General features: G+C 36.0%; 1 protein-coding gene across 1 annotated transcript in view; it reads right to left on the reverse strand.

The window, feature by feature from the left end:
* Positions 1 to 27,133, reverse strand: part of TBC1D12 (TBC1 domain family member 12) — a 95,544-nt gene that overhangs the window by 18,691 nt on the left and 49,720 nt on the right. The window contains exons 3-5 of the mRNA XM_079899650.1: positions 6,746 to 6,861; positions 1,533 to 1,615; positions 1,069 to 1,186 (exon numbers count right to left, since the gene is read on the reverse strand). Coding sequence (XP_079755776.1) covers positions 1,069 to 1,186; positions 1,533 to 1,615; positions 6,746 to 6,861 — 317 coding nt within the window. The remainder of the gene's footprint in view (positions 1 to 1,068; positions 1,187 to 1,532; positions 1,616 to 6,745; positions 6,862 to 27,133) is intronic.

Genomic DNA, 27,133 nt, shown 5'->3' on the forward strand with positions numbered 1-27,133 from the left:
TGTAGGCAAAAAAAGCCAAAAAATATATAGTAATTTAAAGGAAACTGCCTTCTACAACTGCCACTTATACTAAGGATACAATGAGAGAATCAGAAATATGGGGACAATTATGAAAAAAGAAGATAAAAGGAACATAAAAACGCATTGCCAATTCAGTACCAAAAACAAAATCACAACATATTTACTATGGGTAAAGCCCTAGTCTTTGAGAGGCAGCACAGTCTACTGAAAGAAGTGTGCGCTTTAAAATCAGATAGACTTGAGTTCAAATCTGGTTAACCATTAATTGTACAACCCTGGGCAAATCACTTAACCTCTCTGACTTTGAGCTTCCCTATAAGATAAATGGGAGTAAAGGTTATAAGAATCAAATGTGATTACTCGTGTAAAGAGCCTAATATAGTATCTGTCACACTGTGACAATATTCAACAAATTCCCAATGCACATCCTATACTAGGCATTGCAGAAGACATCTCCTACCATCCAGTCTAGAGGAAAAATAAGGTATGTGTAAAAATACTGTCAAAAAATAAAAGGCAAAGTAAGGCAAGAAGTGTATTAGTCTCCAAGTATAATGAGACATCACAGAAGGGAAAGATCATCTATATCTTACTATCTTGATTATGAGAGAAGCATGTTAGAAGCTACTTTAATAGTTAACATTTAATAAATGCATATTACAATGAAGGTACACATTTAACATTTTCTTTGCCAAAAAACCTGCTATTACATCAATAGTGCATCTTGCAATAGACGGTATGTTAGAATTAAGAAAATACGGTAACTGAGGAAATTAGAAGTTTCATGGATCAACTAACATTTCAGATGGGACTCAAATGATAGGTAAAATTCTGACAGGCACAGAGGGTGGTCAGTAAGGGAAGTAGGCATTAGAGACAGGGATATACAAAAGCAAAGCACAGAGATAAGCATGAAAGTTTTCAAACATTGGTTAATAGTATAATTTAGCTAAAACATAAGATACATGCTGGAAGTCATAAAAATACAAAATTGGAAACGAGACCTTTGGAGACAGACTGAAATTCAGGAAAAGTCTGCTTACTTACATTACTTCCCAATTGGGTAGTATTTCATTGATCCAAATTACCATTGCACTTGCAATGTTTTCTTCCTGTTTAAATCGTTCTTTCATTATTTTTTTTCTTTTATGTGCTTCTTTAATTTCTGTTTTAAACAAGTAAAAATTATTTCAGGAATAGATTCATGAATAATATCTTCATTTATAAATTAAGATACTAGTAGTCCCAGGTTTATGACACAATTACAGAGTCTCTCATAGATAGTCTGCTGCCTTTCTCCTCATAATAGTTTTGTAAAAGTACTTACAGAAAAACTGTGATTCTAGAATGACATTTTATTTCTCTTTAAGAACAAATTTAGTTAGAAAAATAAGAAATCAGCATCATCTTAAAGACAGGCTTGGTCAATTTCACCATGTTCCATCCTACTGAAATTCATTTCCTTTTGATACCAATAAATTAAATATACCAATTGGAGTTAAATTTTATACCTCGTTTTTTAGCCTCAGCCACCATCTCATCATATTCTTGTCGGTGACGTAAAGCTTCTTCCACAGATTTGGCAGGAAGATTTCTGAGGAAAAACAAATTTTACATCAACTTTTAAAAGACTAACTTAAGTTTATTGACTTCTTTTCTTTTTATAGCTGGATACAAAGAATTTCTAACCCAACCTTCACATTTCATACATTAAGAAAGTATAAAGGGCTTCCCTGGTGGCGCAGTGGTTGAGAGTCCGCCTGCTGATGCAGGGGACACGGGTTCGTGCCCCGGTCCGGGAAGATCCCACATGCCGCGGAGAGGCTGGGCCTGTGAGCCATGGCCGCTGAGCCTGCGCGTCCGGAGCCTGTGCTCCGCAACGGGAGAGGCCACAACAGTGAGAGGCCCAAGTACCGCAAAAAAAAAAAAAAAGAAAGAAAGTATAAGGTTGAAAAGAACTCTGCATCTTAGAAAAGAATCAGAATCCAGGTTGCTAATATTTGTTATACATTTGTGTGTATATAAATTTATATATCATATATATTTGTTTATATATCATTTAAACATGTCCAATTTTAGCCAATAATCCTAGGTTATTTGTTAAACCCACTTACTATAGTTTTTTTTTTTTAGTCAACTTTTTTTTTTTTTTAATATTTATTTATTTATTTGGCTGGGTCAGGTCTTAGTTGCAGCCTGAGGGATCTATTTCCCTGACCAGGGATCGAACCCAGGCCCCCTGCATTGGGAGTGCGGAGTCTTAACCACTGGACCACCAGGGAAATCCCTAGTCAACTTTTTTGAGGTATAATTTCACACAACAAAACGGACAAACATGTTTTAAGAGTACTGTTTGTTGAGTTTTGACAAATTTATATACCTGTGCAAACAACAGACCAATCAAGATATAGAATGTTCCTATCATTCCAGAAAGTTTCTTTTTGACCCCTTTACACTTAATACTTACCTACCTCCTACCTTAAGCAATCACATATCTGATTTCTATCAATACAGATTAGTCACTTGCCTTTAAAGAATTTTGTATAGATTCTTTTGTGCCTGGCTTCTTTTGCTCAGCATACACACACACACACACACATATATATATATAGTTTTACGTTTTTATTGGAGTATAATTGCTTTACAATAGTATGTTAGTTTCTGCTTTATAACAAAGCGAATCAGTTATACATATACATATATCCCCATATCTCTTCCCTCTTGTGTCTCCCTCCCTCCCACCCTCCTTATCCCACCCTTCTAGCTGGTCACAAAGCACCGAGTTGATCTCCCTGTGCTATGCAACTGCTTCCCACTAGCTATCTATTTTATATTTGGTAGTGTATATATGTCCATATATACACTCTACCACTCTCTCACTTTGTCCCAGCTTACCCTTCCCCCTCCCCGTGTCCTTAAGTCCATTCTCTAGTAGGTCTGCGTCTTTATTCCTGTCTTGCCCCTAGGTTCTTCATGACTTTTTTTTTTTTTTCAGATTCCATATATACGTGTTAGCATATGGTATTTGTTTTTCTCTTTCTAACTTACTTCACTCTGTATGACAGACTCTAGGTCCATCCACCTCAGTACAAATAACTCAATTTTGTTTCTTTTTATGGCTCAGCATATTTTTGATATTCATCCACGCTGTTCTGTGTATTAGTAATGTATTCCTTTTAATTGGTGAATAATGTTCCATTTATCTATGTGGATGGACATTTAGATTGTTTCCAGTTAGGTGCTACTATGAATAAAAACTACTATAAATATTCATTTCAAGTGTGGCTATCTGCATTCATTTCTCTTGGTAAATACCTAAGAGCAGAATTCCTAGATCATAATGTAAGTGCAGGTATATTTTTATAACAAAATGCTTTCCACTTTACTAGAGATTTAAGATACCATTCTGAATAAAAATTTGATAATCAGTTACTTGCATATACCATATTTTGGTTTATAAACTAAATCACAGAGGCAGTGATTTAGATACATGACTATGCAAGAAGAAACACATTTGAATATTACCATATCCAAGTATGTCATAATAAGGTCCAGTTTTTGGAATTAGATTTTTAAATTATTTTCAACAGGCTAGGTGGAAAAGGTATGTGACAAACTTTCAAATTATACATTCTACTTCTTCTCTTCTGGAGTTAGATTCCTCAGGTATGTTGTAGCAGGGAGGAATAAAGGTTAAGATGTCTGTTTCAGGCCATAATGGAATAAGAGAGATCAGGTTTATCCTCTTGTCTTAATTAATTAGAAAAATGAGTTAAATATATTAAACAACAGTTTTAAAGATAATTGGACAACAGGCAGCACAAGACAGTGGTCCTTATGAGAAAGGAAATAAACAAGGAAACCCTGCAAATGCCTGACCTAACAGCCTGTTTCCAGGTCTCAGTGGTAGGAGAGAGTGCCAAAACAGAGCCCACCAGTCTTGCTGAGTTGAGGAAATAGAGTTTGAAGTTGGGGAGCCCAGGACAGCCAGAATTTGCATAACAGAGTACCAGAGAGAAGGGAGCTGCAGAGGCTTTGCCTGAACACTGACTTATGCACGCGTGTAATTAAACTATGGTGGCCGGGGAAAGAAACACAAGAAATAGGCAGAACAATCTCAAAATCACACTGGACTGATCCGTCAAAGTAGAAAGACCTCCTAATAGACAGGGTATCAGATAGAGTCCTTAGGGTATTGCCTCAGTAGTAAGGATAAATTAGCCCTAAAGTAAAGGCTGTTCTGGAAGCACCCTAACAATGCTTATATCAAAAGGATCAAACCAATTCCAAATAACTTAATTGCATACCAAACCAAAAAAATATTTAAAGGAATAAAAGAAAGTCCAATATCCAACCATGTAAAAATACAATAGCTGGTATCCAATAAAAATTACAAGGGATGCAAAGAAACAGGAAAATACAAACCATAATGAGAAAAAAAATCAATCAGCAGAAATGTCAGACAACAGGATTATAAATCAAGGACGATAAAACTGCTGCTATAAATATACTCAAGAAGGTAGAAGAAAGCAGGAGCATGATAAGAGAAACTCAAGATCCAAATCAAATGTCTACAGATGAAAATTTCTAAAATGATAAATTCCAAAGATGGGACTGACAGCAAATTACATACTGCAGAAGAAAAAAATATAAGTGAACTTTAAGATATAACAATATAAGACTATACAAAATGAAATAGAGAGAAAGAATACCCCCCAAAAACACAAATGAGCTATGGGACATGGAAAAATATCAAGTAACACGTTTAATGGACATCTCAGAAGAAAGGAGGGAGGGCAGAACAAAAAACTGTTGAAGAAACGAAGGCTAAAATTTTTCCAAAATCGATGCAAAACTATAAATGCACAGACACATTAAGCTCAATGACCCCAAACAGATGGAACATGAGAAAACCATACCAAAGCAACCATAATCTAATTTATGAAAATCACATAAAGGAAAGTCTTAAAAGCATTCAGAAAGTAAAAGAATTCACTGAAGGCTGAAGAAGTCAACAAAGACATGAAAGAAAGGAAAAAGCCTTACTCTTAAAGGATTATGTAGGTGAGGGACGTCCCTGGTGGTCCAGTGGTAAAGAATCCGCCTTCCAGGAACTTCCCTGGTGGCGCAGTGGTTAAGAATCTGCCTGCCAACGCAGGGGACACGGGTTCGATCCCTGGTCTGGGAAGATCCCACAGACCGCAGAGCAACTAAGCCTGAGTGCCACAACTATTCAAGCTCCCGCGCCTAGAGCCCATACTCCGCAACAAGAGAAGCCACTGCAATGAGAAACCCGCACACCACAATGAAGAGCAGCCCCGGCTCGCCTCAACTAGAGAAACCTGGCACGCAACAACAAAGACCCGATGCAGCCAAAAAAAAAAAAAAAAAAAAATATATATATATATATAAAAGAATCCACCTTCCAATGCAGGGGATACAGGTTCGATCCCTGGTCAGGGAATTAAGATTCCACATGCCACAGGGCAAGTAAGCCCGTGCACCACAACTAGAGAGCCCGTGTACTGCAACTACGAAGCCCGTGCTCTCTGGAGCTTGCATGCCACAATGAAGAACCTGCGTACTGCAACAAAAGATCACACGTGCCGCAACTAAGACCCGACGTAGCTAAATAAATAAATATTTTTAAAAAGAATATATTCTTAATAACAGTAAACCAACTGGTTGACAGTCAGTAGTTGCATGGCATAAAAGGCAAAAATGACAGGGCTTCCCTGGTGGCGCAGTGGTTGAGAGTCCGCTGCCAATGCAGGGGACACGGGTTCGTGCCCTGGTCCGGGAAGATCCCACATACCGCGGAGTAGCTGGGCCCGTGAGCCATGGTCGCTGAGCCTGTGCATCTGGAGCCTGTGCTCCGCAACGGGAGAGGCCACAGCAGTGAGAGGCCCGCGTACCGCAAAAAAAAAAAAAAAAAAAAAAGAAAAAGGCAAAAAGGACAAATACATCATAAGTGCATATTAAATGTCAAGAAAAGAAAAATAACTGCTCTATCATGTGACGATAAGGCGGGGGGGTGTATTGGCAAAATAAGTGAAAAGGATTAAGCAGTACAAACCTTCAGTTATATAATAAATAAGCCACAACGATGTAATAAACAGCATAAGGAATATGGTCAATAATATTGCAATAACTTTATATCGGGAGGGTTGGTTACTAGATTTATTGTGATCATTTCACAATGTATGTAAATGTCAAATAATTATGTAGTAGTATGAGTAGACAAAAATATACTTATGCAGCGACTTTTCCAATTTTCAGTTTGTATTATTAAATCCGTATCATTAAAGATATTATGCTATAATACAGAATATATACAATTCATACATTAATTTGGTAAAAAGATGAGGTAGACAAAAAAGTCACTTTTTTTCCCCCTGAAACATAATACTGTACATCAACCATGTTTCAATTAAAAAAAAAAAAGATAAGGCAGAGGAAGGTTGAAATAGGAACAGATATAAAAAGCCAAGATTTTATGTTTCATACACTGGGTCATAGAGATTTCTAGAAAATATGCATAAAGCTTGGAGATCAACAATTTTTCCCTATTAGTGTTAGGATTCATCTCTGGGATTAAAAATAATTTTCCCTAACAAACCCATTTCTTTATCTAATTTCTTGGTATCTTTTAAATGAAATAATAATAAGAAAAATTAAAGTTTAAAATTCAAACAGTGTGTCTGATGATCACTAAAATACTTACGACGGTCGATCCTCAAGAATCAGGGCAGTGGTAGAGAGTGGCTCAAATTCAAAATTCTTTCGTCTTGAAGACTGAGGTGGTGGTTTACAGGTTCTCCCTGTTCGTGCTTCATATTCCTAGAGTAGACAAAAATATACATATGCAGCAACTAACTTTTCCAATTTGCAGTTTGCATTATTAAATCTGTATCATTAAAGATATTATGCTATAATAAGGTATACAATTCATACATTAATTTGGTAAAAAGATCAGGTAGACAAAAAAAGTCACTTTTTTCCCCCTGAAGCAATATAAACTATGAATTTATATTATATGTAAAGTATGAAAGTATGTTCAAAGAGGAGAAGATATAAATGTACTAGATTAATTAGGTAAGGTTTTAGAAAGATATTCCTGCTTACTTTCCATGATATCAGTTATCCAAGTCCAGCTTTTAATAATCTACAGCAGATAAGCCTACTTTCTAAACGTTCAGCCAAGATCAATGATGGAAATGTTGACACAAGAAATAGGTAATCCTGCTGTAATGCTCTGAAGATCTCTCTCAAGGGTGACACTGAACCTCTAATCAAACACCGGTTTTTGATTTCAACCTACTCTGAATCTAACTACTATAAATCTACCTACTTACTCTAAATTGAAACAATAATTCACCAACATATCTTATCCAAAAATATAGCCAAAGACTGTCAAATACTTCACTAAAATTAAAAGACTATTACTACAGTATTTTTCTCATTCAATTGAATTGATAATTCTCTTAAAAGAAGTGAAGTTAATTTAACATGATATGTTTTTGGTGAACACATTTAAATTTCCACATTTGAGCATATTTTTCATAGATGTTCATAAGCTTGTTCTGAAATTTATTTCTAGAAATTTGCAAAAGATCAGTAACAAGATTATGGCTTGTAATTTCCAGAACCCACATTTTCCCCTTTCTAAAAAAAAAAAAAAGTCAAGCTAGTGTGTGATCATCTCCAGATAACAAATATATTTGCCATGACATTCTCAAAGATTACTCAGTGATTTCATGAGTAGATATGTGAGCTCACTGGCTTCTAGAGAAGACATTAATTTAAATGAAGAAAATTAAATGCACTTAAAGTGGTCAAATGTTTCACTTACTAACTAGCAGCTTTCCTACCATGGCCTATAATTCTTTTATTATTATTATCTCTTCTAACTCAAAGACTGTTTCTCCCTACCGAATCTGACAGTTGCAAAATATGAACTGATGATTCCATCCCTCTTAAAAATCTGATAATCTTGTTGAAGATTCATCTTATTGATATCACATTTAAAAAGTTTATGTTGTCTTAGTCATTTTCTATAAACTTCAAGCTTACTTTATGGTTCCTGCCACTGTTTATAATGGTTTGTACTATTGTTTTATAACTGTCTTTAGTTTTACATCTCCCTTTCCATCTAATAAATCTATGCTGTTAATCTGAGAGTTCCTTTGCATGACTGCATTGGATTTTTAGAGACTTCTTTCTCAAATTATTTAGAACTGTGTATGTTCATTTTTATTAATTCCCATTTCAAAGAACTTCATAGCCTTTCAGTGTCAAAAGCCATGGGGTCACTCTTTCCTTTTTCTCTTTCGAAATTTTCTTTCCTAATATCTAGGATATACATGTAATTATGATCAATGTTTCTTTTCTTCATTACAAACTCAAGTATAACAAATCCCCGTTCCTGCTAATGTTTTTCTTATTAAAAACCATAGAAGCTAAATACGTATGAGGTTTGTTATCACTTAAACAGCACTTTGTTTTCCTACAATGTGACCAGGTCTCACTGCCAGACAGAATGCGATGAATACTATCCAGTAAAGCATGTTCCATGCAAACAAATGCCAGTACATAGACAGCAAAATAAAACTTCTTTTTTTGAATTTTATTTATTTTTTTATACAACAGGTTCTTATTAGTTATCTACTTTATACATATTAGTGTATATATGTCAATCCCAATCTCCCAATTCATCCCACCCCCCAAAAAACTTCTAAATCAATATATTAATAACAGCTAGCACTTACTGTCACAATGTACCATGCACTGTTTTAAACACTTAACACATTTAATCCTTGAAACAACCTTGTGAGGCACCTAACTCACAGTAGAGGAAACTGAGGCACAAAGATGTGCAGTCACTTGCCAAAGGTCATAAATTGCAGGCAGGGTAGGCTCCAGAGCTTGACCTTTTAACGATCTATTATCTTACTATGTATTAGCAGACAGTCAAGTAACCGTCTATGACAATTTAAAATAATGAGATAGATGAAATCATTCAGTGAGAGGCTGATAGGGAACTTTAAAATGGGAAGATCGAGCTAACAATACCTCAATCACTGATCCATCTAAACATTATTTTAAAAGACCAGCAGAGAGTATGTGTTTCCTGATGCAATACGAAGTACATAGCATCATTCTTGAAGTATTCTTGCCAAAAGAAGAATCAAACAAATATGATTAAGCCTATAGAACTGTACTTTCCAATATGGTAGTCAAAAGAAGTGATAACTGGGCTTCCCTGGTGGCACAGTGGTTGAGAGTCCGCCTGCCGATGCAGGGGATGCAGATTTGTGACCCGGTCAAGGAGGATCCCACATTGCTGCAGAGCGGCTGGGCCCGTGAGCCATGGCCGCTGGGCCTGCGCGTCCGGAGCCTGTGCTCCACAGCGGGAGAGGCCACAGCAGTGGGAGGCCCGCATACCGCAAAAAAAAAAAAAAAAAAGAAAAAGAAGTGATAACCAAATAAGTCATATATGCTCAAGTTTACATAGAAAAATATCAAGGAATTTGAACTATAAGGGGTTTTCCTCTGGAGGCTTAGACTAGAAATGAAGTGCATTTGTCTTACTTTAAATTATTCAGTACTGTTTGACTTTTCTTGCAAGAAATAAAGTAGCTTGTTTGTAAGAGAGATCATTTTATAGTCACGGTGGATAACTCACAAAGATTTTACTGAAGAGTTGGGATCAGAACTGGGGCAAAAATGATAGGTATTAATTACATAGACAGAAAGGATTGGAAAGAACATGCCAGGGGCAGCAAGCGAAGGCATGGATTAGGGAAACACATTAATCTCACTGAATATGAAAAAGGATGAGAAATAAAGTATAGGCTAAATTATGGGGCCTTTCACTGGCAAAAATATTTGGAATTCATGATGAACAAAATGGAGAGCCACTGAAAGTCTGAACAAAAAATGAAAAGTCTTTTATTAAAAATTAACTAAATAAGTACACGTTTAATAAGAAAGGCAAGACAAAAGTACATAAATATCATTTATTTATGTATCTACCTTACAAATGAGCTTTATACAGAATTGTCACTCAAATATTCTTCACATGAGAGAGAAAAGAAGCTGTATTCTAGTATTTTCTATCACAGATACTTAGCATAAAAATGCTTTAAATTTCTAGAGAATAATTATTTTAAAAGCTTAAAACATGATATCAATCCATACTTATCTGAAAGTAGGATAGATTCATACATCTTCAATGACTTAAATATTTGCCAAATAACTTAAGGTGCTCTTCTAACATGATTAAAATTACAAATTATATTAGAAGTAGTAAAATATTAAATATCAGTATTTTCAAAATTTATCACAAAGTGATATCAAATACATTCAGGCAAATGTATCAGACTATAGGACTAATATTCCATATATTTAGCTAACTGTGGTCTCTGTTTGACCAAGAGGCTCACAGCACCAATCAGAGACTCCACTTCTCTACTACTCTCTCAGCTATGCCCTCCTCCATGTGTGGGCTTCAGCTGGAGGTTGGCTTGCTGCTCAGAGAAATGACTGTAGCAAAGCCAGTTGTCACATCCTCATAGCATAACTTTCAAAGATCCTCTAGTTGCTCTTCCAATAATAACTCTCACAAAATACAAAGAAAGCATCCTTCCTGGAAGGTCCCAGGAAACACCCCATTCAACACGCAATCACAATGACCTGAAAAATAAGCTTTATCAATGAGTTAAAGTTAATTAGGGCCTATCCCTATAGGTGAGGAAAATCACATAATTCTTAGATGAGTCGAAGGCAATAGAGAGAGAAAATAGTGTTCAAGTTATTGATAAGTAGTTGATATACATAATAAGACTTCATTTAAAAATACAACCAAATAATATCTCATGGGAGAAATTCCTGAAGTCATTTTCACTTTAAATCCGTGTGGGTCATGTCATAAAAATCCCCTGTATATTCCTTCCATAGAAGTTTAATAAGGAAAAAAAATCGATAATTTTATAAGTTATAAAGAAACTTTACAATATTAAAAAGCAATTGGAAATATCATAGTCCAAGGAAATCAGTAAATAATGCTAGCTATAGCAAATCACTGTTTGAAAATATCACATCGATCTACCTCATTTCCTGCCAACAAAGGTCAGTTGTTGTTGTTCGGTTGGTTTATTTTTTGGCCATGTCGCGCGGCACGTGTGGTCTTAGTTTCCCAACCAGAGATTGAACCCAGGCCCTCGGCAGTGAAAGCGCATAGTACTAACCTCTGGACCGCCAGGGAATTCCAAAGGTCAGTTTTAACTGACTTATTTTCATGAGTTGTTGGGAGCTACCTACCAAAGGTTAAGAGGCATTTAGTTTTTCTTTTAACTTAGGGAACGTATTTTTATGGGATACTGTAATGAAGCCTGTTTCTTTTTTTAATTTAACTTATTCTTCATCTTCCACTCAAAATATTGTTCTATGGAATGTTTACTTTAACTGGGGTAACTAGAACAGAAGGTAAAACCAGCGCTAGGGGCAGGCTGGCAAATATCTGTAGGGTAATTTATTCTAGCTACTGTAAGAAAATTTGAGTCAAACAGGCAATTAATTCTAAGTCTGATCAAAAGATGGTTGGCAATTGCTGTCATCTCCACAAGCATAAAGTAGAAAAAATTACTTACAATTCCAAGGCAAAGAAATATTGGATTCACATAAACGAAAAAGATGTTTTTCCTCAAAATAATCTCTTAGAAAAGAGAAAGCACATTTGCTTAACAACATCTCATTTTATGGGTGCTTTCTCTCTATTAATTTGAACAGCAAAGCACTATTTGGAGAAGGTGCATTACCCTGAAACTATCTCAGTCAACACTAGTTTGGAAGGTGACTTTTTTTTTTATAATTTTTAAAAATAAATTTATTTTATTTATTTATTTTTGGCTGCATTGGGTCTTCGTTGCTGCACACAGGCTTTCTCTAGTTGCAGCAAGTGGGGGCTACTCTTTGTTGTGCTGCGCGGGCTTCTCACTGCTATGACTTCTTGTTGCAGAGCATGGGCTCTAGGTGCATCGGCTTCAGTAGTTGTGGCACACGGGCTCACTAGTTGTGGCTTGCGGGCTCTAGAGCACAGGCTCAGTAGTGTGGTGCATGGGCTTGGTTGCTCCGTGGCATGTGGGATCTTCCTGGACCAGGGCTCGAACCCATGTCTCCTGTATTGGCAGGCAGATTCTTAACCACTGCGCCACCAGGGAAGCCCCTGGAAGGTGATTTTTTTTTTTAATAGGTTTTTTTGTTGTGGCTTTGTTAAATTGGAGAAGGAAAGGAAGAAAATGGACATAAAGTAACGAAGGATTCCTGGAGGTATAACCATTCAGTTGCAAACTATCATAAAGAGCCTTTTAAACATTACCTTAAAGAACAATACAGGAAGAGATTAGGTTGTAGAGATCATAATTTTATACTTATAGAACAAATAAAAGAAAAAATGTAATGCATCTGGAAACCTGTGGCTTGAGACAAAATTTTAGCAACAAGATAATACACTTAAAAAGCACTATATCTCCTACAACTTTGACGTAAGTGAAGATGATGTGCTCTGGGGTTAAAGACCACAAAAGTGGTCTGAACATACCACTGAACATACTGACATCAAAGATGTATGCAAACAGATCCAAATAAAAAGACACTATTTCTTAATATATTATTATATATGTGAATTGAATATGTAATTAGAAACAAGTAAGTATTTGGTTTTCATCTACATTCCTAAAACTAATACATACGTGTTGGACAAAAAAATTCTTCAGAAAGATAGGTAGATTCCCACTTGGTGGACTGGGTAATTCATACCAACTTTCTTGCTGAAAACAACCTCTGGGATCCCAAAGGGGTAACAAACAAGGTGAGCCTATCGATCATCCCATTATTATGCATGGGGGCAGTTCTGGACATCCAGTGCAGGAAGGGAAAACTTGAAGAAAGCCTGGCTGTTAGTTGGAATGGTCAATGGGGGCCAGAATTTGTGGGCCAGAGTAGCAGAAAAGCACTCCATTGAGAAAGAGCTCCAGAAATCTGCACAGGAGTCCTCTTGAGTCTTTAGCTGAATACCAAACTGCACATGTGTAAGGCGAAACACTACAAGGCTGGGCAAAAAACAACTTCTGGGGGAAGAACAATTACTGTGGATGGTAAGCAAAACAGTTTCCAGAGCTCACCCATGGCTGAGAAGTATTCATATTCCCACCAACCAGAATGGAAAGTCTTCACTGAATACATAGGATATTCAGGAGAGACCTGGATGCTCAGACTCATCTGAAACTATGCAAGTCAGAAGACAATGGAAAAACCTTTAAATTGCTGGAAGAAAAAAAATAACAAAATAATGGGGGAAAAAGCCTGTTGATTTAGGATCCTATACCAAAAAAATATATCTATCTTTGAAAAATAAAAGCACAATAAAAATGTTTTCAGACAAACAAAACCTGAGAGAATCTGTTGTCAGTGGACCTGCTCTATATCTTAAAGGAAATCTTTCAGGCAGAAAGAATACATCATATGAAAACATGAATCTACACAAAGAAATAAAAAGCACCAAATATAGTAAATATGGAAAACATTTTAGAAAAGACATAAATAAGAGACAAAAATATAAAAGTCATTTTTAAAAGGATATCTGACTACTTAAAGCAAAAATAATACCAGTGTATTGAGGGGCTTACAGCACAAAATCAGAAGGGAGAGAAAGGCAGTATACTGTTGTAATGTTATTACATTATGCTCAAAGTGGTATAACATTATTTGAGCATAGATTGTGATAAAGATAAATATCATAAGCCCTACTGCAGCAGTTCTCAACAGTGTCCCAGAGATGGTTTCATGAGGTTTGCGAAGTCAAAACTATAGTCCTAATAGTGCTAATAGTTTGTCAATGTGTTGACATTAGCACTAATTTTGCTAAAGCAATATATATATTTTTTTGCAGTACGCAGGCCTCTCACTGTTGTGGCCTCTCCCGCTGCGGAGCACAGGCTCCGGACGCGCAGGCTCAGCGGCCATGGCTCATGGGCCCAGCCGCTCCGCGGCATGTGGGATCTTCCCGGACCAGGGCACGAACCTGTGTCCCCTGCATCGGCAGGCAGACTCTCAACCACTGCGCCACCAGGGAAGCCCCTAAAGCAATATTGAATAAAACTGTTGATGCCCTAGCACAAATCAAGGCAGAGACACCAAACTGTACTACTAATCACTGTGTTCTTCATGACATGCACTCACAGTTTAAAAAAAAAAAAGGGGGGGCGGAGGGGGGAAGGGATGGCCAATTTCACTTTTTAAGTGAATTAATAAATACTTCATCCTTTCAGTTTTAATTCTGGGTACAGTAGTAATTGACAAACAATCCCCATAAACAAGAACTCTTTGAGATCCTTCATACACAGAATCCAAAGCAGTTGTAAAAATAAAACGTTTGAGAACTGTTGGCCAAGAGCAACCACTGAAAAACTAAAACAAAGGTATATTGAATAAGCTAACAGTGGAGATAAAATGGAGTACTAAAAAACTCATTTAATCCAAAAGAGGGCAGGAAATGAGATAAAAAGAAACAAAGACCAGATGGGACAATTTGAAAAGAAGTAGCAAGATAGTAAATTTAAAACAAGTCATACCAATAAATGACACTCCATTTAAAAAGAAGAGAGTATTAGACTGCCTACATAGACCCAAATATAAGCTACATACAAAAAAAACCACTTTAAATATGAAGATGGATAAAAAGTAAATGGATAGAAGAATAAATACCATGTAAACACTAAGTGAAAGCAAGCTTCAGTGGCTAAATTAAAGTTAGACAAAAACTTCATAATAAGAACCATTACCAGGGCAAAAAAGACATTACATTAATGGTAAAAAAGTCAATTCATTTAGAAGACATAAATACGAAGCTTCAAAACAAAAAGAGAAAAAAAAAAGCAAAAGGAGAAATAGCCAAGTAGATTATGGTGGACACTTTATTACTCCTCTCTCAGTAATTCACAGAACAAATAGAAAATCAGCAAAAGTATACAAGACTTGAACAACACTATCATCTAACATGACCTAATTGACATTTACACAACACTAACCCAACATCAGCAGAATATACACATTCTTTTCAAGGACACAAGGAACATTCCCTAAGACAAGCTATATCTAGGACATAAAATAAGTCTCAATATATTGAAAAAGACTAAAATTTCATAATGTATACTGTATGAGCATAATGGACTTAAATTAGAAATTATTTACAGAAACATCTAGGAAAATTCTAAAATATTTGAAAATTAAAACAACACACTTCCAAAGAATCATGACAAAAGAAATAAGAGAGAAAATATTTTGAATCAAATGAAAATGAAAATTCTGAAACTTGTAAAATGCAGCTAAAGCATAGAGGGAAATGTATAGTTTAATCCACATATTAAAAAGATAAAAGGTCTAAAATCAATGATCCACCTTAAAAAACTAGAAAAAACAAATTTGAACCAAGAGGAAAGTAAATAATAAAGACCAAAAATAAATGAGATAGAAACAGAGAAAGAGGTAAAAATCAGTGAAACAAAAGAGGTATACGGTTTTTTTTTTTTTTTTTTTTTTTTTGTGGTATGCAGGCCTCTCACTGTTGTGGCCTCTCCCGTTGCGGAGCACAGGCTCTGGACGCGCAGGCCCAGCCGCTCCATGGCATGTGGGATCTTCCCAGACTGGGGCACGAACCCGTGTCCCCTGCATCGGCAGGTGGACTCTCAACCACTGAGCCACCAGGGAAGTCCGAGTATATGCTTTTTTTTTTTTTGCGGTACGCGGGCCTCTCACTGTTGTGGCCTCTCCCGTTGCGGAGCACAGGCTCCGGACGCGCAGGCTCAGTGGCCATGGCTCACGGGCCCAGCCGCTCCACAGCATGTGGGATCTTCCCGGACCGGGGCACAAACCCATGTCCCCTGCATCAGCAGGCGGACTCTCAACTCCTGCGCCACCAGGGAAGCCCCCCGAGGTATACGTTTTTAAAGATCAGTAAAACTGATAACTTCTGGCAAAACTGATCAAGGAAAAAGAAGATACCATTTCTAAAATCAGGAATGTATTGAGAGACAATCTGTATCCATATCACATCACCAGTAGACATTAAAAGGATAAAAACAGAATATTATTAACAATTTTTTCCCAATAAATCCAACAACAGAGGTGAAATGTAAAAATCTCTTAAAAGATGTAAGTTAACCAAGTCTGACTCAAGAAAAAATAGAAGAAAATAAACTCAAAATGGGTTAAAGACCTAAATGTAAGGCCAGACACTATAAAACTCTTGGAGGAAAACATAGGCAGAACACTCTATGACATAAATCACAGCAAGATCCTTTTTGACCCACCTCCTAGAGATATGGAAATAAAAACAAAAATAAACAAATGGGACCTAATGAAACTTAAAAGCTTTTGCACAGGAAGGAAAAGGAAACCATAAACAAGACAAAAAGACTACCCTCAGAATGGGAGAAAATATTTGCAAACGAAGCAACTGACAAAGGATTAATCTCCAAAATATACAAGCAGCCCATGCAGTTCAATATCAAAAAAACAAACAACCCAATCCAAAAATGGGCAGAAGCCCTAAATAGACATTTCTCCAAAGACATACAGATGGTCAACAAACACATGAAAAGATGCTCAACATCACTAAATATTAGAGAAATGCAAATCAAAACCACAATGAGGTATCACCTCACACGGGTCAGAATGGCCATCATCAACAAATCTAGAAACAATAAATGCTGGAGAGGGTGTAGAGAAAAGGGAACCCTCCTGCACTGTTGGTGAGAATGTAAATTGACAGCCATTATGGAGGTTCCTTAAAAAACTAAAAATAGAACTACCATATGACCAAGCAATCGCACTCCTCGGCATATACCCTAAGAAAACCATAATTCAAAAAGATACATGTACCACAATGTTCATTGTAGCACAGTTTACAATAGCCAGGATATGGAAACAACCTAAATGTCCATCGACAGATGAATGGATAAAGAAGATGTGGCACATATACAATGGAATATTACTCAGCCATAAAAAGGAACAAAATTGAGTTACTTGTAGTGAGGTGGATGGACCTAGAGTCTGTCATACAGAGTGAAGTAAATCAGAAAGAGAAAAACAAATACCGTATGCTAACGCAGATATATGGAATCTAAAAAAAATAGTACGGATGAACCTAGTGGCAGGGCAGGAATAAAGACGCAGATGTAGAGAACAGACTTGAGGATGCAGGGGGGGAATGGGAAGCTGGGACGAAGTGAGAGAGCAGCATTGACATATATACACTACCAAATGTGAAATGGATGGCTAGTGGGCAGATCAACTCGACACTTTGTGATGACCTAGAGGGCTGGGATAGGGAGGATGGGAAGGAGGCTCAAGAGGGAGGGGATATGGGGATATATGTATACATAGAGCTGATTCACTTTGTTCTATAGCAGAAACTAACACAACATTGTAAAGTAATTATACTCCAATCAAGATGTGGGGAAAAAAAGAAAAAATAGAAAATGTCATACCCCTATATCAATTAAAATATTAAATTTATAATTAAAAAGCTATTCAACAATAACAAGGAAAGCCCCTGCATACTCGGTTTTTAAAAAATATTTATTTATTTGGCTACACCAGGTCTTAGTTGTGGCAGGCAGGAGCTTCGTTGTAGCATGCAGTATCTTTTATTTTTTAGGTGCAGCACGCGGGATCTTCAGGATTTTCATTGCAGCATGCGGGATCTACTTCCCTGATCAGGGATCGAAATTGGGCCCCCTGCATTAGGAGTGTGAAGTCTTAACCACTGGACCACCAGGGAAGTCTCCCCTGCATACCTGGTTTATGTCAGTAATTCTCAATTGGCGTAGACTTTGGCCCCAGGGAATATGTGGCAACATCTAGAGACATTTTTGGTTGCCACAACTGTGAGGGGATGCTACTGGCATCTACTGGGCAGAGGCCAGGGATGCTGCTAAATCCTTCACTGCACAGGAAAGGCCCCCAAGAACAAAAATTACAAGACCTAAAATATCAATAGCACTGAGGTTGAGAAATCTTGGCTTAGATAATTTCACTGTCAAGTTTCATCAAACATTTAAGGAAGAAAAAATACTAACTCTACACAAATTCTTTTAGAATGGAGACGAAGAAAAAAACTCTCAATTCATTCAATGATTTCAGCATTATCCCAATACCAAAATCAGACAAAGATATTAAAAGAAAATTACAGGCCATTATCTCAAATGAAAATGGAAGCAAAAATCCTTAACAAAGTATTAGCATTTCAACTTCTGTTTTCTGCTCCAGCACGTAAGAAGCTTAAAAGCTGCCAACCCACTCCAATAAGTAAAAAGCTGAACAAACTAAAAAAATCAACAACTCTTCTTAGATTCCTCAGAGAAATGAGGTCACAGGGCAAACTGCTGCTCCAAAATTAGAGAAATAGGTGGATATAGAGAATCACAACTTACCAGAGCAGAAACCTATGAAGAAACCTCTGTGGGAATCAATGCCAGGGTAGGAAAACCTGAACTGTAACTGACAAATTGCTAGAGGCTCAATGTCGACAGGTCTGAGCGCTAAGACTCCAAGAGATCTCAGATCCACATACTTTTTGCAAGTTTTACCTCCAGGAACTCTATCAGGTACTCACAGTGTATGTCAGAGAAAAATCTCCTTGTGCTTCCAGCAGTAGGAGGGGAAAAGGAACTTTTTTAAAAAAAGATTTAATTTTATTTATTTTTGGCTGCGTTGGGTCTTCATTGCTGCGTGTGGGCTTTCTCTAGTTGCAGCAAGCAACTAGAGAGAAAATGGAGTAGAAACATATTTGAAGGAATGATAACCAGGAATTTCTATACATTAATGTCAACACCAAACCACAGATCATAAAGTTCAGAACACAAAATTTGGCAGGAAACATGCCCAAATAACTATATGTAGGCATAACATATTTAAACTGCAGAAAATCAAAGATTGAAAAAAAAAAATCTTGAAAGAAGCCAGAGGTGAAAAAAATTCCTTCCCTATACAAAAGCAAAGATAACAATTACATTCAACTTCTCAGAAACCATACAAGCAAGGAGAGAGTACAGAGAAATATTTAAAGTGTTGAAAGAAAAAATGCAAAACCCTCAAATTCTGTACCCTATGAAATTATCCTTCAAAAAAAAAGAAGAAAAAAAGACTTTTCTAAACAAACAAAAAATTGAGAGAATTTGTTGCCAACAGATCTGCCTTGCAAGATCTATTAAAAGAAGCTCTTCAGAGAGAGGGAAAATGACACGTCAGAAACTTTTACCTACATCTAGAAAGAAAGAGCATCAGAAAGAAATACATGAAGGTAAAATAAAAATTTTATTTTTATTATTCTTAACTGATCCAACAGATAACAGTTTGTTCAAAATAATAATGATATATTCAGTTACATATGTGTGTGTGTGTGTGTGTGTGTGTGTGTGTGTGAGAGCATGCTCATGTATAAGTGAAATGAATGACAGCAAAGACACAAGGGATGGAAGGAAGGAATTAGGAATATTTTGTTATTATAAAGTACTTACACTACACATGAAGTGGTAAATGTTATTTTAAAGTGGGCTTAGATTAGCTGTAAATGCATATTACAAACTCTAGGATGGAGGGAGGAAGGGAAAGGAGAGAGGGAGAGGGAAAGCAGACACAAACTGCAAATATCATAAATGAAAGAGGGGACCTCACTACAGATCTGATGTACGTTAAAGTAATATTATGAACAATCAGATGCCCATAAATTTGATAACTTAGAGGAAATGGATAAATTCCTTAAAGACACAATCTGTTAAAACTCAGAGAAGAAAGAGACAATCTGAACAGTCCTGTTATCTATTTAAAAAATTCAATCAACAATTATACCCCCAATAAAGCTGGAAAAAATGAAAGGAAGAAGGGAGAAAGGGAGGGAGAGAAGGAGGGAAGGAAGAAGGGAAAGAAGGAAGGAGGAAAGGAATTGTGTTGATGATTAATTATCTTCCAAAAGAGAAAGCAGTTTGGCTCAGATGGCTTCACCAGCAAATTTTAAGAAACATTTAAGGAAGAAATTATACCAATTCCCTATGATCTCTTCCAGAAGACAGAAGCAGAGGAATACTTCCTAATTTAATCAATGAAGCCAGCATTACCCTAATATTAAAACAGGCAAAGACATTAAAAGAAAACTACAGAACAATACCTCTCAGAAACATAGCTGCTAACATCCTCAATGAAATATTTGCAAATCGAATGGATTATAAACCATGAACAAGTGGGATTTATCCCATGTCTGCAAGGCTGGCTCAACATCTGACAATTAATTAATGTAATCCATCACATCAATAAGCTAAGAAAGAAAAATCACAAGACCATATCAATACAGAAAAAGCATTTGACAAAATTCAACTCATTCATGACAAAAACCCTCATTAAAGAAGGAATACAGGGGTACTTCTCAACTTGATAAAGAACATCTACAAAAAATCTATAGCTAATATTATATCTAATGGTGAGAAACTCTAAGTTTTCTAAGATCAGGAACAAGGCAAGGATGTCCCCTCCCACCACTGCTTGTCAACATTGTATGGGAAGTCCTAGCTAATGCAACAAGACAAGGAAACACAAGGTATACTGATTGGAAAAGAAAACAATAAAACTGTTCTTGTTTTCAGATGCCATGGCTTGTCTGTGTAGAAAATCTGAAAGAACAGTCAAAAAAACTCCTGTAACTAATAAGCAATTACAGCAACGTTGCAGGATATTAGGAAAGTCAATTGCTTTCCTATATACCAGCTATAAAAAATGGAATTTGAAATTTAAAACACATTAATATTTCCATTAGCATCCCCCAAAATGAAATACTTAGATACAAATCTGACAAAATATATACAATATCTACATGAGGAAAATTACAAAACTCAGATAAAAGATACCAAAGAAGAACTAACTAAAGGAAGAGACAGTCCATGTTCATGGATAGGAAGAGTCAGTATTACAAAGATGTCAGTTCTTCCAAACTTGATCTACAAATTTAACACAATCCCAATCAAAATCCCAGCAAGTAACTTTGTGGATATTGACAAAGTGATCCTAAAGTTTATATGTAGAGGCAAAAGACCCAGAATAGCAAACTCAGTATTGAAGAAGAAGAATAAAGTTGGAGGACTGACACTACCCGACTTCAAGACTTACTGTAAAGCTACAGTAATCAATACAGGGCAGTGTTGACAAAATACTAGACAAAGAAGTCAATGGAACAGAACAGACAGCCCAGAAACAGTTCCACATAAACACAGTTAACTGATCTTTGACAAAGGAGCAGAGGCAATAAAATGGAGCAAAGGTAGTCTTTTCAACAAATGGCGTGGAGCAAGTGGACATCCACATGCAAAAAAATGGATCTAGACATAGAACTTACACTCTTCACAGATATTAACTCAAAATGGATTATAGACCTAAATGTAAAACAAAAAAACTATAAAACTATAGAAGACAGGAGAAAACCTAGATTACTTTTGGTATGGTGATGACTTTATTTAGATACAACACCAAAGGCACAATCCATGAAAGAAATAATTGAGAAGCAGGGCTTGATAAAAATTAAAAACCTCTACTCTGTGAAAGACACTGTCAAGAGAATGAGAAGACCAGATATGGACTGGGAGGAAATACTTGCAAAAGATACATCTGATAAAGGACTGTTATACTAAATATACAAAGAACTCTTAAAACTCTATTGAGTTCTGTTTTTATTATTATAAGAAAATGAACGATCCAATTAAAAATGGCAAAAGGTCAGAAAAGACACCTCAGTAAATAACATACACAGATGACAAGTAAACATATGAAAATATGTTCTAATTCATGTTCATTCAGAATTGCAAATTAAAACAATCAGATATGACTACACACCTATTAAAATGGTCAAAATTCAAAACACTGACAGCACCAAATACTGGTGAAGATATGGAACAACAGGAATGCTCATTCATCGCTGGTGGGAATGCAAAATGGTACAGTCACTTTGGAAGACAGTTTGGCTGTTTCTTACAAAATTAAAATACCATATGATTCAGCAACCAGCCTCCTTGGTATTTACCCAAAAGAAATGAAAACTTACACCCACAAAAATACTTACACACAGATGTTTATAGGAGCTTTATTCACTGTTGATAAAACTTGGAAGTAACCAAGATGTACTTCAAATTGTTTTCTACATATGATGTTTCAAATATACATCCAGCACCCAAGCAAAGGTAACCAGGCACACACAGAGATAAAATAGCATCTGCTAACAAAAACTAGCAGAATCAATATTCAATATAAACAGACCTATAGAATTTCCAGACATTGGAATTATCAGACACAGGCTATAAAAACTATACTTACTATGTTTAAGGAGATAAAGGCCAAGCTTGAAATTTCAGCAGGGAACTGTAAACTGCAAAAAGTGATATAGCAGATTTGAAAAAGAAACAACCAGAAACACAAGAATTGAAAAACACAAAACTGACATTAAGAACTCAAGGTAAAGAGCTGAGGGATCTGTATTTTTAACACATTCCCTACATAATCCACTATGTTTGAGAACCAGAATCATAGACTACTACAATAAATCTTAATGTCCTTGTTTGCAAACCCACTCTTTTCTAATTTAACTTCTACAATGCCTCCAGAATTTTTCCAGTATATGAATTTGATGCCTCAGTGCCTTATTTAAAAGTATTCTGGTTAAAACCCAACTTTCTAACCTTGTGGCTAAGGACCTTCACCATCTACCCTACTTCCCTGAAATACTGACCTAAAATTGAGCTAAACAAGTCTGGTGCATTCCTGCTTGTTCATTCAATTTTCTCTATCTGGAATGTCTTTCCCCATCTTGCCTACCTGGTGAACTCCTACTAGCATACTTCATAACACAGAAACTGCACGTCATCCTGAGCAGAATTAATCACTCTTTCATCTCTACTCTCATACTTTGGTTCACAACTGTATTACAGCACTCACTACACTATATTAAAACCGTATATGAACCTTCCCCCTCCTTCCTACAGTTATGCTAGAATAACTGAAAGGCTAGGACTTATATTTATCTATTTCCCAAGAACCTGAACCATGCTTATGGTATTATACACAGTCAATGTATGTTGCATAAATTACACATTCATTGAAATGAAAGCCAGACAATCTTCGAGAAGAATCTAGGATCAATTAAAGAATTTTGTCCTTCAAGTTCTACTAGAGAAAAGGTTTAGAGCTTGCTAACACGAGGTCACAGAGTAAGTTGGTCACAGAATGGTATCCTACCACATTCTGATGGCTTGGGCTCTGTATCTAAAGGGATTCACCAGAAAGAAGGTGTACTAGGACGGAATATGAGAAAAGATCAGTCTATTGGTTCAAACGGAGGGTGGCAGGAGTCTTTGAACAGCTTCTTGAAGTAAAATATGGAGTCTTGGGAGAAGAAAGAATAGAATAGGAGCTTCTCTTTTAAAGACAATGTAAAAGCCAAAATAGCCTGATGTGTATACAGAGTGACTCAACTTTTGAGTTTCGGTGGACAGTGAGAACACTCTTCCTAAAGGGGTTAGTGCTTTATTCTTTTTGTTTTCTTTACCTAATTTAACCTTCTTTCTTAAGGCTCACACTTCTCCCCTCTCCCCGAAGCACAGGCCCAGAGCTGTTATAAAGTCCTCTCTCAATCTCCAGACCACACAAATTAACATTTATGAAATAAATTTATTCATACATAGGAAAGACATAATTTATCATTAACTATAAATAAGGAACACACATGCGGCTAGAAAGGTAATTATTCACTACCTTTTCAAGGTGACAATACCTTAGGTAAATAAAGGTGAAAAAACATGCAAGTGTGTTAACAGTTTTAAGGACTTATCAAAAACAAATTCTGAACATAGTCCAGCCCCTCCACAATTTAACAATGAAGGAAGTAGCTCATTTATTGCAGTGCTCACTCAAATTTTACACCAAAGGTATCCATATTTAAGCATAACTAAAACCAACAAACTGTTTTCAAGTATCCTAATGCTACATACACCAATAAAGTTAGTAACCAGAAAATTAAGCTCTACACTTGCAAAGTGTTATATATTTACTGCTCACAAAGCACGTGTATTCTAGTCCTTTCCACAGCGCTATTGTTCCTGAAGTTAACAATTCAAAATCAAAGGCTTAATTGAGCAGTGTGACCTATCCTACTTCTGGACAATTTGAAATACTCAGATTAAGAAATCAGTTAGTGCCTTAAAACTTTTTTCCTTGCCTGCCAAAAGATATCTGAAAGTGATTCAACCACGCAACTAAAACACTCAGAAAGACGAGTGATGAAAAACATGAAATATCATCTAAGTACTCCAATCTAATTTCCTCATAATGAAAAAGATGCCAATATAAAAACAGTGCCAAACAAAAAAATCACTTTCTACTGAAAGACTGTCAGTTTGACATAAATAGAGTATACTCAATCTAGTATGCAATCATGTTACAATTATACATAACATGGTGCATTTGAAATAATTCTCACTTGCAGTTTGGAGGTCATAAGACAAACTATGTAGCTGTATTCCAACTTCAGCCTATTAATTTAGAAAAACCAAAAACTTAGGTCAATTGAACTACCATATAACTGAAATACTATTTATAATTAATAGATGCAATTTTTAACATGGCTCACCAACTGGTTCAAATGGCCACAAGCAGGAATTTCACACCTGCAAGAGAACACATGTGATAATCCTCATAAAATAATATTATGAATATTCATGTGATTTGGGAATTTACTGTCAAGTTAAATGCCAAACTTGAGTCGGTCTGACTTTGTTATTACCCTAAAATGATGTTTATGTTTCTTTACTGTTAACATGGAAAGCACTAAAACTGATCAGACCTTTAATAAAATTTACAAGAATAAAACTTTAAAAAATATTTAACCTACAAGTATCTTTCACTTTTGGACTTCATATATCTCTGAAAAATCTATAGGTACAAAACACATAAAGTAAGGCAAAAAAAATTTATATATAGTAATATTTTGTTCGTGAAAAAAAATAACACCATATATGTAAAAATATACACACGTGAAAATAATTGTGTTTTCCATACAAAAATTGAATTTTAAAAGGCCTAAAAATATGAAGGCAAAGTAAAATGAGACATATCGCCCTATAATGTTTTATATTTTATAGAGAACATAATCGTGTTATTTGTGCAATTAACAATAGAGGAAAAAGATGGTAAGTCAAACACTACTTTACTCTATAGTTTGGTTTATAATCTTATAGGTGTCTCTCTACTAGAAAAAAATTCTGGCTCCCAAACATATACTCATCCTTAAGAATATGGCAACTCCTTTCTGAATATTTGCTTAATAAAATAATTATCCTATAAAATACTACTACTACTCTAATATTCTAACAAATTTTACTGTTTTGTCATTCAATAAGCAAGTGAGGCATCTTTAGGAAGGTCAAAGGAATCTATTTTTTCCTTAGTACTTCTAGCACTGCCTTACTGTTTCAGGCAGTTTTACACTGGAATACTAGCTATCTTCATTTTCTATAGCCTTAACAGCTTAAGACCTTATCCTAAAACATGACAGATGTGTCTTAACACTCTTCACGGCTTTACTCTTAACATCATTTTAAATTTCTCATTCCAAACATATAACACACATTTGAAAGGGGTAGATAGATGGTCAAGGATCTCAAATGTAGTTTTATATTGATAATATTTTACAGAGTTTAGAAATCAGGGCTGTAAAAAAATGTTTTCAAGTGGGAACAGAGACAGAAAGTTATAACTTTACCATTACCAATAAAAGAAAATCATGCCCACTTTTTTTTTTTTGCGGTACGCGGGCCTCTCACTGTTGTAGCCTCTCCCTTTGCGGAGCTCAGGCTCCGGACGCGCAGGCTCAGCGGCCATGGCTCACGGACCCAGCCGCTCCGCGGCATGTGGGATCTTCCCAGACTGGGGCACGAACCTGTGTCCCCTGCATCGGCAGGCGGACTCTCAACCACTGCACCACCAGGGAAGCCCAATCATGCCCACTTTTAAAATGACAATTGCAGTGAAGAGAACAGCAAAGTGAGACAAATGTGGAGTAGAGGACACAAACAGTAGGGAAAGAGAAAGCAGAAAAGGAGAGGCAGAAACATATTCCATCACATTGTGAAAGAGATACATATTTTTGAACGTGGAAAACGGTCAGAGGAATAAGGACTTCGCTATCCATCACAGCCCCCCCAAAACAAACAGAACCATGAAAAAGGAACCAAAATACACATTTGCACCTACACACAAATGGAAAACTCAAAAATTAAAAGAAGCAGCTGGGAGAAATCATCATGTGTAAAAGGCCAGAAAAGGGACAGAGGATAGAAACTGCATTTCAACTCACTCCTTCTTCCCATATGAAAATAAGAGTTGTTTTTTCCTGACCACTAATCAAATTTTCAAACAACATATATATAAAAAGGAGAGAGGAGGTGAGGCCTTGGCTTTCCAAAATGAAAACAGCACATTAAAGGCACAGACATATTGGTAAACAGATAATTATCCACTAGTAACTTATTTAGAGATCTATGGTAAGAAAATATCACAGAATATTAGTTTACATAAAGATATTAAAGTATATGCACAAGCATATTTCAGGTAAACTATCATAAAGTCAAGAATACAAACCTTCAATAGCAAGACCACTGTTTTTGCCTCTAGAGGGCAAACTTGGTCTTCTGAAAGACTTCACGAAAAAAGAGTTAATGTCCAGATAGCAAAGATTCCCAAACTTTCTTGGATTAACAGTAACCTTAGTGTCTCAGTAATTTTTTCTTGGTGCCCCCTAAACCAACAGAAATCCTTAAACATTCTGTTTAATAAGTATTTATGTCCAATAATTAAGTAAAGATTTATGTCCTAGCACTTAGTAACCACTTGAAAAAATAGTACACATAAATTAAAAGAAAAACATTTTATTGCATTCTTAAATAACCACAATTAATTACTAATTGGGCATGTGTGCCTTTTGTGCACTGTACAATTTCACAAACCTTGAAATCAGATT

The sequence above is a fragment of the Stenella coeruleoalba genome, assembly GCF_951394435.1.
Source record: "Stenella coeruleoalba genome assembly, chromosome: 16".
Lineage (NCBI taxonomy): Eukaryota > Metazoa > Chordata > Mammalia > Artiodactyla > Delphinidae > Stenella > Stenella coeruleoalba.